Source organism: Nematolebias whitei, chromosome 3, assembly GCF_014905685.2.
Source record: "Nematolebias whitei isolate Nwh7 chromosome 3, NemWhi1, whole genome shotgun sequence".
In the NCBI taxonomy this organism is placed as follows: domain Eukaryota; kingdom Metazoa; phylum Chordata; class Actinopteri; order Cyprinodontiformes; family Rivulidae; genus Nematolebias; species Nematolebias whitei.
Genome location: NC_056500.1, coordinates 14,526,182 through 14,538,312, shown reverse-complemented (window position 1 = coordinate 14,538,312; position 12,131 = coordinate 14,526,182). Strand labels below are relative to the sequence as shown.

The window sequence follows — 12,131 nt, the reverse complement described above, 5'->3', positions numbered from 1 at the left end:
GTAAACCTCAATAGGTTGATCAAAAATAAATATTAAATGTTTGACAAAATACACTGAACAAAACAAAAGAAAATGGGAAAAAATACACAAGTGGGGCAAAGACGCCTTTGGGATTTGTAGGTATTAAAATTAAAAGTTTGTTCTAAATTTTGTTCAGTAATGTTAAATTTTGGTTAATTTCAACACAAAATAAAGCTTATTTTCCATTAAAAACACAGACATTAATTATGTAGCTGCCTTAAGAGGTCCACACTGATTTGACTTTAAGAAAAAAAAAAGTTTCAAGTGTTCAGTTCAAGAAACACGGACATTATCAAGACTAAAAATAACTCTTAACAGCATAATGTTTCATTCAAACCAATAACACATTCAATGCTCATTTTTTGTGCAGTTATTAAGTGTTGATATGTGGCTTATTGATTAATAAATCTGTGGTGACATACACAGTACAATTTAGCGATGTGAATAATACAAATTAAATTAAAAAAGCAACGGTAAAATCAAGATATTAATTTTTTTATATGCTGAACCTGTAAGAAGCACTAACCATGATGAAATGATAGAACAAAATCCATTTGTGCTATATAACTTAAAAGCCCTTGATTGATAAATAAAACACTTAAAGATAAACTTTTAACTTTTATAAAAGAAAGTGCTATAAACAAGACATTCTTGAGCCAGTTCACTTCTGGTTCAATAAACCATAATATTACAAATTATGCAATAATAGATGAATAACCCATTCAAGCTTTAAATTAGACTGAAAAACACTTTTTCCAATCAAATATAGCCATTTGCTGCTCAACAGTTACTCATTAAATAAAAACCTGTCAGTTTTCATTAAAAAAAAACTTAATACACATGCGTTCCAAAACAAGGCTGGAAATGAACAAAACTGAGTAATGTGAGTCATTTGTCCATGTGGACGTAAACATGCATTTATGATTTTCACACCTTCAGTTGAGTCAATGGTCGGCTCACAAAGAGCAGCTGGAATCAAAGTTTTCACAGTGAAGGTCAGATGCTTAACGTTGTATGGTATTTTGAGGAAGTATAACTGGTGTACAAGCAATGCCAGCAAATGATTCTGGAAAGTGCAAATCCCTTTCCCACTCGTCTGTCTCTGTGTTGTACACCTGGACAATGCTTGTGACATTATTCAGGTGCCAGTTGTAGCCTCCTATGATATAAATCTTTGTGTCCAGTAAGCAGCAGCCCGCCTCGGACTGCCCTGCTCTCATAGGACTGACGGTAGTCCACTGGTCGTTTTCTGGAATGTAATACTCAACTGCCAGCACGTCAAAACAGCGATCCACGTGGTCCATTCGACCGCCCAGAGCGTAAACACGACGTGGGGTGCTGATCATGGTGTGCAGCACTCTAGGTTCATTCATGGGGGCTTTAAAATCCCATTGATCTGATGTTGGGTCGTAGCAGTGAAGTGTTTTCTTGTCGTCTAACGCGATGCCGTAACCTCCTGAGATGTACAGCTTTTCTCCACAGGAAGTACCAGCGTGACCCCAAATCCTGCGTTTTAACGGTTCAACGTAAAACCACTCGTTCTTTCTTGGACAGTAGCGCTCCACAGATGACAGGCTGCCTGAACGATTGCGCCCTCCTGTGACATAAAGTTGTCCCTGCAGCACATTGAGCTGAAACTGGATGCGGGCCTCCTGCATGGATTGGATGCGCAGCCACTGGTTCAGGTGTGGATCATAGCGGAAGCAGCTGTCGACCGCCCCCTCCCCACTGCGGTATTGTAAGTGCTGTCCGCCTACAACATACACAAAGTTGTCAAGTACAGCAACACAAGCATGGCTGCAGCCCGCCTCCATTTCAGTTAGCTCTTTGAACTGGCGGGAAGCGGCATCGGGGAGATAGTACACCTTGGTGCTCACAGTGCGGTCGTTGTCAGTGTATGGTGTCCCACCAAATGTGATGAGTGAAATAGTGTCAGAGCGAATGAGCGTCCGTGGGGACTGCATTTCATGCTGTCGGAAGGGAAGGATCTGATAATTGAAGGCTTCGAGGAGATACTGACGACACAGCACGTCCTCCACCATGATGTCCACTGTCTGAACACTGTCCACCAACTCCGAGGAGCGCATGAGCGGAAAGCGCACGTGGCAGAGGACGCTGCTAGCCTGAACCCGGCGAGACTCGTCGTGCCGGAGCCACCTGATCACGGCGTGGAAGAGGTCAATCTCGTTACAGTTCTTTAGTTTGTTGCTTTTAAGGAAGAAGACGAGGCGCTCCTTGGGAATGTGCAGAAAGTCCTCCTCCTCTGCGATCTGGAGGAAGTGACGAAAGGTGAAGGCATCGACTGACTCTTTGAGGGAAGACAAGCTGAACGTAGTGGCCATCTGCCCTATGTGCAGGCAGGTCTCGACACTCATTGCCGACTTAAGGAACTCCTCACAGAGATCCACGACAGGAACCATCTGCAGAAACACGGCAGCTCCAAGGACATCCTGAATGCAGTCCAGGTCTAAAGTGACTTCTGCACTGTAAGCAAAGTCGATGATATGTTTCAGCCCTCGAGCAGACAAACCCTTCAGCTCAATGGTATCTTGGTTGGACTCCCTCATACCTCCTGTAAACATAGCCCTGAAACACAAGAGGATGGAAAGACTAGTTAGTTTACAACTCTTCGAAAACTTCTTCAAAACAAAAACATAAATTCTCTTTCATGATCATGTCAGAATGTTTGTAGCACCACAAATAAGCATTCTGTGTTGCATTATGTCACATTTTTCTATTTGTTTAATAAATGACGATTTAAAGCCTTCTCAGTAGGGGTGCACCGATTGCAAATTTTCTGGCCGATCACCGATTTCTAAAAAGTCTGACCTGCCGATTCTGATTTTGGCCAATACCGATTTTGTTTTATAATCGACACTGTCCGGTGTTAAAAGGTGACAATGCACCTTCAATTTTCCAATATTATTTTGTTGAAAAACATACCCTTGAACAATATCCTAGAAACAATACAAACTTGCTTTAACTGGCCATGAGGTAGTGCTCTGAAATATAAATGAAGTTCAGACAATTGTTGTTAAAACTAAAAACAAAAAAATTGGTAAAAATCGATTTCTCATGTAAGTATCGGACGATTTCCGAAAATTAAGGAAATCGGTGCCGATAAATCAGACGGACGATTTATCGTGCACCCCTACTTCTCAGTCTCCATTTTTTAAAACTATTCATACAAATCACACTTTGTATGTATTATGTAAAATTATATTCAGTACTGCTTTTCTGTGTTGTCGATTTTGTTTAAAACATAAAATACAGAGCAGTGTAAACTTAAACATGTTTACAACAAGCTGAAAGCATTCAGTGCTTTTCTAATGTATTATTGATTTAATTCAGTTACTCTTGAGAAGAGAAAGCGCTAAGTGCTTCCAGTTCAAAATATAAATGGACATCTTCAGGTCTTGTGCTGAAGACTAACCTGAAATAATCACTACAAGCGGCCAGCACTGCTTTATGGACCTGGAAGTGCTCCTCATTGACAGCCAGCACCACGTCAAGCAGCAGACCTTGAGCCCGTAAAACCGACAAGCCCTGGAGGAGTGTGGCACTGTGGGTCGGAGCGGAGAAAGTACAGCGCAGGGTGCTGTTCTTGTTAGCCATACTGGAAAGAAAAGAAAGCTCTCATAACAACTCATGTTTTATGACGCATTTTCTTTTTTGTCTGACCAAACTAGACATATATTCTCCCTTATTTCCACAAAATCCAATCCATTTCCCGTTATATTTAGAAGTTATCCACGGATAAATGTGTTATGCAGGGTGCCAATGCGTGGGGAAGAGTATCTGATGACCAGCAAATGAACATTTAACGCAATTTGTTATTCAGTCAGTTGGAAATGCATTTAGTGTGCAGAGCCTTTACATTAGTGAGAATGTGTCTATACATAGCAAGGACACAAATACAAGGAGAAAGCTTTTTGGGCACTTTATCGCTGCACGTAAAGATGAAAATGCATCTGCAAGACAGAAGGTCAGAGGATGGAAGAGTATTGTTAGATCAATGTATTTTATAATGCAAGATCTGAGAGTAAACAGGCCATACAGAGGTAAATGACAATGGAGTCGTTTTGGAAATAAATGATTTCACAAGATCCTAACTCGATTTCCAGTTTTCAAAATTAAAAAAATAACATTTGTATCACACTCATATTCAAATGCACTTATATTACCTGATAATAGCAACCAGTTAAACGTATCTTGCATTTACAATTAAAGAAAAATAATGACTTATTTCAGTGCAGAAACTCAACCTTATTCGTGCCGATAATCTTACTTTGCATATTTTACATATTTTTTGTTGTTTATTATCGCATCTAACAAAACATAATCTTAATCTCACAAAGGGTAAATTTACTGTAAAAAGTTTATTTTAGTTCAACAAAGAAATATTCCGTTCAAGGCTGACGTTGACCCGGTGTCCGGAGGCCTGAACAAAGCAAGCCTCGGTGTTTCCTGCGTTGAAAAGCAGCGCCGCGAGACGCCCTCTCGGGGTGGTTAAAGAGCCGAGGACGCTGCCGCGTCGGAGACATCGGTATAATGAAATACATCTTGAAGAAGCTCAGGCACACCCACCTGCTCTGCAAATGTTTCGGAGCAAAATCGCCACCATCCGACTCCGCCATCTTCTAGCACCGACCAATACTCATGGAGCATTTTCAGGGATGTTATAAAGAAAACACCGGCATGACGGGGCGGTTCACGGGGCTTTTAAAGTTTGAAAAACAGCCTGAAGCCCAGGGACAAATAGCAAACAGCTAACTGAGGAGCTGTTTGAGGTCCTGCGGGTGAGCACCGTGGTGACCTCTCTGCTGTGTACGTCCAAACCCTCCATCCGCTGCACAGCCGCCACTTGATCGCTAGGTGGCGCCAGACTTACGTCATCACAAATCACGTTTCCGTTTGACTATAGGCAAGCATATCTAACATAATTATTTATTTTTATTTTGCAGTTATAATGTTGAAAAAGTCCCCTCAAAACTATCCAGTTGTCATAAACAGATGCTTCTCTCTTGGTCATTGATTTACAAGCATAATTTCTCCCCACACAGATATTATATTTGGAACAATAAAGGCATCTAACATAAAAACAAATCCTTATTTTACCCTAACTGGTTTACTCACAACATAGTTTTAGCTCGTCAGTTGCCCAACTCTGATGGATCATTGATGTCATATCAAGAATGTGTCATAAAATATAACATTATGATCCCTATTAGCAAATTTAATATTGTAATAAATGCAATCCCTACTGGAGTAATTATTTTACTTAGAAATACAGCAGGACAGAATCCAACACTATTACCTTTTGATCCAACCAAACTTGAAATTGGTCAAATCTGCTTCTCTTCAACTCGTAATAGCAACCATTGTATACGCTCACTATTTCAGAAAGATGTTGTGTCAACTCCATATATGGTACCTAGTACCTTACCTGTGCTCCAGCATCAACATGTGGCATGGAGGCTGCACAGCTGCAGAAAGAAAAGCTTTGCAGAGAGTGGTGAAGGCTGCACAGAAGTCTGTTGGAGTCAGTCTCCCCACCATCACAGACATCTTCACCTCTAGATGCAGGAAGAGGGCCAACTGCATCATGAAGGACCCCACTCACCCAGCACGCACACTTTTTGCCCCGCTCCTCTCAGGAAGGAGGTTAAGGAGCATTAAGTGTAGAACCACTAGACTGAGGAACAGCTTCTACCCTGAGGCTGTTAGACTCATGAATATCTAACCAGGATAATCACTGATGCTGATTCTGTTTATGCTTTTGATATTATTCCTATTTAACACAAGGTCATCAGATCTGATTTAGTATTTCAATGTTTCTGACTGAGTTTATGCTTTTTGTTATTATTTCCTTGACTTTTGACACAACGTGATCTGATTTAGTATTTCATTGTTTCTAATTATGTTTTTGGTTTTATATTTTTATTCCATGTGCTGTAAATATATCTTGCTACTTTTTATTTGCTGTTGTGATATTTTTGTTAAGCACTTTGGTAACAGTTTCTGTTTTAAATGTGCTCTATAAATAAATCTGACTTGACTTGACTGTGAAAAAAAAAATCACATCATGTTGCTGTGTTCATTCGTGCACATCTGCTCACACAGACTCATGTTCGTGCTGCTGTTCGACGTAATGTTTTTATGCTATTAGTGCTTAATATATATTTAGTTGATGTTTTTCTTAGTTCATATCTTAGATCTTATTACTGTTTTTCTTTTACATTTTATTGTTGGATGTAACTGGGATCCTGTGTACACAATTTCGCTCCACCACATGTACCACATGAGGTGTGAATGACAAATAAAGAACCTTGAATCCTTGAATCCTTATTGGAACGCCTTTATTAATAACCTTGATTGGAAAGGATTTGGACTTTACCAACTAGATACATGATAAATAATAAAGTAAGAGAAGTATCATTTAAAATTATTCACAGATTTTACCCATCCAGAAATCTATTTACAACGGTTTAACAAGGATAAATATAATTAGCTCTATTTGTGAAGGAAACCCAAACAAAGTTTTTCATTTATTTTGGTCTTGCCCCTTCTCGACTCAATTTTGGAAAAGTATTTGCATTTTGATTTCTACTTTTATTGAACAAGATCTTTTCCTTTGCTTTGAACATGTATTGTTTGACTTTATTGATTAACCAATGGATAAAAAAATATATAAAAAAATCTATATTATTAATCTTATTATATATACCTAGCCAAATGGCATATTCACAAATGTTGTTACACTAATAAAAAAAAAACACTTATCTCCATTTTTGAAAATGAGGTCAAACAATATATCAAAACTATTAAATATCCCACCAATACAAAGGCCATTAAAACTTGCACCTTATGTGCTCTCTATGTATTTATGTAATATGTTGTTATAAAGTATTGTCTCAATATTTGTAACCCCCTGACGGCTGTTATTTCATTGCTGTATACTGCATTTTATTGTACTGTTTTGTATTCTTTCAATAAAGATTAAAACAATATATAATTACAACAGGGTTAGCATTTCTCGAAGGCTTGCATATCGCCCTCCGCCTTATCACACCACAGTTTAAAAAAAAACATTGTTTTATATTGAAAAATGATGGAGCTGAAACTGTTATATTCAAACATTAAAAATAAGACTGCACATTTTCATACCACAAGATGTCTACCTCAAGATGTCTATGTGGTGGCACAACATAGGCGTAGCCAGGATTTTATGAGGGGCGGTTCGTTTGAAGAAAAAGTGGACCTGTAGGACTACTCTGATTGGTTCATTGGCGGTGGTACACATAACTTCAAATGTGTAAACAAGCTAATTAGCTAGCTAGTTAAAACACTGCTGTGTGAGGTAAATCTGTGTTACCAAATAGGCGGTTGTGAGTGGAGAAAGAGCAACACACTGAGAGGGGAATAGCGTGTGTGTCCAGTCTTCTATTCAGAACTCATCCCAAACACGAACGAACACTTCGGTACTCCCGAGTCCCGCCCGAACATACACAAAAAAAAAAAAAAAACACCGAAGAAGAATGAAAGACGTCATCCTCTTAAAGGCACAGTACCACTCCTTAACTCTAACAACATAAACAAAAACCACAATGTAATTTTACCGTTTGAATCCACCGTGTTGCCTTCCAAGCCAGGACAGAGTGAACGTCGTCTTCACCTCGCAGTTCTATATCTCGCGGGAGTTGTAGGTGGGACTTCATTGGCAAAGTGGGCGGTTCGTTCGAACCCCCCGAACCCCCCCTGGCTACGCGCATGCACAATTACTTTCAGCTACTACAACATAACATTTTAGCTCAACATCTAAAAGAATTGACTGAGTTGTCGCAATTTTTGTGCTGGCTAATGTTGATTAGCTGTGGGCGCAATCTTGAGCTGGGTTGACTCCAGTCAAGGCGGAGTCCTGTGACTGTATGAGACTTGTGAATTGGTTCATATCTTACTAGACAAACAAGGGAGTACTGTGTTTCATTTGGGAGTCACGTGGGGTTCCTCAAGGCGCCATTCTTGGGCCACTTATAATTAATGTTACATGTTACCTCTATGAAATATAGAGCAGGAGATCAATGAATAGATTGGCACAACTTCCGCAGTAAAATATTGCAGACTCTGGGCTGGTCCATTGTAATAAAAAAGGAGCTGAGCTGCAAGGTGAAGCACTCTGTTTACTTGTCAGTCTGCATTCCTACACTCATGGTGATGAACTTTGGGTGGTGACCAAAATAATGATACTGTGGATAAAATGTGTTCTAAATTATCTAAAAAAGTTCAATCTGGTCCTCTGGTCATTCAAAATGTGAATTTGAATGTCCAGAGGACCAGATTGAACTTCTTTACATTTTTCTACCTGGATTATTGAGCATGCATCAGGATGTTCTAAATGAGTTTATGCTGCAGGGTGGCTGGACTCCCTTAAAGATAGGGTGAGAAGTTCAGTTATCTGGTATTCTTTCACATCAAAAGGAGCCAGTTGAGGTGGTTCAGGCATCTAGTAAGAATGCCCCCTGGACACTTCATTTCCTCCATCTCAATGCAGAAAAACAGAAAAAAATTAATCAACTTTATTTATGAAGGGCTTTAACACCAGCCACAGCTGAAACAAAGTGCTGAACATCAGTAATAAATAGTAAGATAAAGTATAAAAATAAAGTTACAAAGCTAGGCACACAATAGTGAATTAAAAAATCCATTAGAACACAATAAAATGACAAGTTAAACAGATAAATGTGCTCAAGCACCCCTAAATTTTAACTAATCACCCCTGGGGGAAAAAAAAACATCATTAGGATTATAAAAGGAAGTTTATTCCTCAAACCTCACCAAAATATTGAATAATTTTGGAATCAAAATAGAATAAATGATGACATTCTTAAACAGGCCAGTAAAATCTATGATTTTTTTTCTTTGTCTTCTTTGCACAAGTTGGATCCTCGACGCCACCTGTCGATCAATCCAGCCGGGGCCGGAGTGGGACTCATTTTCAACACTGGAGTTTCATGCCTCAGAGTGGCCTACTTTAGATCAAAACCTATCATTATTAAAATAATGTATTATAACTTACATCAGAGGCAATTCCAGAAGATGCCTTTATGGAGCTGCTTAACCCCCAATGCTGGCAATGGCTCTTGGCTTGAACAATGCGGAGGCGTCTGGTGTCAGAAGCATTTGTAATGTGTGTGTATGTGTGTGTTTGTGGGGGGGGGGGGGGGGGGGGGGGGGGGGGGTCTGGGGGTCCTCCCCCAGAAAATTTTGAATAAAATAGATGCCATTTCCTGTATTCTGGTATATCTGGTTTTAATGGCTTGTTTATCATAGTTTTACCTACATACGTAAACTATTCAATAACTATTTTAGAGTTAACAAGAATAGCCTGACCAACAGCTATTAGCACCTGAATACAACAATGATAAACAGGAAGTACCACACATGTTTGTCTGTACGAAGGTAAATGCCAGTAAATCCTTCATTTTTTGTCATAATTGTAATTTAAAGGTTAATGCTTAAAGCTAGTTGTGCTTTGTTTTGTGTGTTTTAAATGTTGATATGTTGCAACTTCCGATTGCATGAATTTAGTCTTTGTTTATTATGATCAGTTAACACTAAAGTGATTTTGTACAAAGCGTTTATTAGGCTTATGTACAGCTGAGCGCTGTGCCTGTATCTTAGCTAGTGCATCTGTATTGCACACTGCTAGCTTAGCTCTACTTCTTGTGGTGCATAGTGAATGAAGTGCAATGTAGGTAAACATAGATGTTTAAAAACTCATTAAAATACATCAGAATGCAGGAAATGGCATTTACTTTTCTGAGGTAGGACCCCCAGACCCCCCCCACCACCACCACCACCACCACCAATGTCCCCCACCCCCTTTACAAATGCTTCTGACACTAATGGCCATTACGCTGTTCAAGCCAAGAGCCATTGTCAACACTAGCTATGTTTACATGGACATAAACAATCAGATTAAACAGCCATTCAGAATAAAAATGTGTCATGTAAACGCCCTATTTGAATTATTCTGAGCTGATTCAGCTCGATCCAAATGAATTTGTAATCCAAATGAGAGGGGTGGTTTATGCAGATTCATAATCTGAATGGTGTGCATGTAACCACTTAATCTGATCATTTTATTCTGATCGTGGAAAACTGACCCGACTGCGCATGTGCGACCTATGTCAACCTCACGTATTTCTGCCTGGCTAGATGCTAATATGTCGGGGAAGCAAAATTGGTCTGCGAGCTACACAACATTTCTACTAAAAACTTTGAAAGAGCTCAAAATGATCTGTATTATCTGTAGCTCAATCAGGGAAATGTCTCCACCATCATTAAAACCTGTTGCAGGTCCATTTTGGGCTCTCAGGTTTGTTTACATTCATCATGGAAGTAGAACTTCTTCTGTGTTTTTTTTTAAGGAAAGTTTATCACTCTGCGCATTCTGAATAAAAGCCCGCTGGATGTAAATGCTCGTCATGAACGGATTGTGCCCATGTAAACGACACATTTAGAATATTTAATCCGAATATATTTCAATCCGATAAAAGAATTTTGTGCATGTAAACATAGCTACTGAGGGCTAAGCCACCCTAAACGTCAGATCCTAGAACTGCCCCTGCCATGCATTCAAAGTGCGCTCAACTTAGTCTTTGTGGTTTACGTGAATTGGGTGGTGGTCACCTTGGATGGTATCAAATTTCCAGCCTGGATTATTGTCCCAGTCCAACACTGACTGGCCCCAGTTGGATTTTAAAAACCTTGTATTCTTTGTATAAGACCCTGAAAGGTCTTCATCAGTTACAGCTTTTCATGGAAGTGAAATGTAATTTTTAAATTGATCTTCTTTTTATTATTGTAATTTTTTCTTTTAATGTAATTGAAATGCACTTTTAAAGCACTTTGAACCGCCTGTATAAATGGTGCTGCTCAAATCAACTTGCGCTGTCCTAATGTGGAAGTTTTAAGTAAAACTCTTGGAGTCTTGGAGTTTACCAAAGCCTCCCCCCAAGAGCAGCACCCTGCAAAACCTCCTCAATAAAAAACTCATCAAATAGTTGGAGATATGAACCCATGTGGTCTAGCCAGAATTTGTGCCATGAAACCAGCTCTGTATGTATCTTTTTTCACAGACTACTCTTCGGTTTTGATTTTTGAGACATGACAAGCCGTATTCTCCTGCCACAAAAGGCATGATTTGTGAAAAGAGTTGTTACATGTAAAATAAATCTGTATTTCATTCCAACTGCTGCAACTTAATGATAAAAAAGAAAAAAAGGTTTGTAGGCTCAATCATAACAACAAAAAAGTTTCAATCATTCTCCTTTAAAGAAACTTAATGATAAATAACTTATAGTTTTCTATGAATATCCTGCAACAGAAAAACAATATGTAAAATTAAGTAAAAGAAGAGAAGCACACAATACATTTAAAAATAGTGCATTACAGTGTATGCTGACATTTAGAATTGTGACTTTTTTTATTTTTATTGTTTTTATTTAATAAGGTAATAATAACTTTTATATTCTTGTTTTAATGTATGAAAAAAATTTAACCCTCAGTGTAATTACACATACAGATATTAACCACAAGTTATCACGTGCCTTTCTTCTGTGGTCAAAACTAAAAAGTTTTTATCTTGATGTGGTGAGAGATAAACACTGTATCTGTCTGCAGTATGACACACCAAGGCTCTTTTAATTTACTCTTCTGAACAAGGCCCCAAAATGAGAAACAACAGAGATTTTTGACTCTGCTGAGAATTTGAGCTGCAGTGGAAATGTCTGTCAGCACTTCTCACCAAAAGGCACAACACACTTTAGTCTGAGCCCGACAAATCAAAAGCTGAACAAAGTCTCTGGTAATGAGTAATCTGGTTTTTCACCTTGCAGGAGCAACCTTTTTTAAGGTCAATTTTTTTTCTTTCTTTTGACCACTTCCTGTCAGGCAGTTCTCAACAGGCTCATGACTGATTTTCACAACCATCGTGTTTAGTTTTGTTTTTGCTCTCGTGTTCCATTTCACACTGGGCGACCAAGGGCCAGACTCTTATTTGCATTTAATTTTTGTGCAAAATAACAAAACTGAGTTACAGGAGAAAA

At 38.9% G+C, this 12,131-nt stretch overlaps 1 protein-coding gene across 1 annotated transcript; it reads right to left on the bottom strand.

Moving 5' to 3' along the window:
- Positions 1-980: 980 nt before the first annotated feature.
- klhl26 (kelch-like family member 26) lies at positions 981-4,646 on the bottom strand. Its single transcript, XM_037674554.1, has 3 exons — positions 4,609-4,646; positions 3,455-3,637; positions 981-2,607 (listed from the first exon to the last, which is right to left on the bottom strand). Exons 2-3 carry the CDS (start codon positions 3,634-3,636, stop codon positions 1,026-1,028), a joined length of 1,764 nt encoding a protein of 587 aa, XP_037530482.1. The 5' UTR covers position 3,637; positions 4,609-4,646; the 3' UTR covers positions 981-1,025.
- Between the last annotated feature and the right edge of the window lie 7,485 nt (positions 4,647-12,131).

Excerpts from the sequence above, each read along its gene's own strand:
- klhl26 (XM_037674554.1), bottom strand. The coding sequence starts at position 3,636 with ATGGCTAACAAGAACAGCACCCTGCGCTGTACTTTCTCCGCTCCGACC. Across the intron at positions 2,608-3,454 it reads GCTTGTAGTGATTATTTCAG|GGCTATGTTTACAGGAGGTA; the intron begins GTTAGTCTTCAG and ends CTTGTGTTTCAG.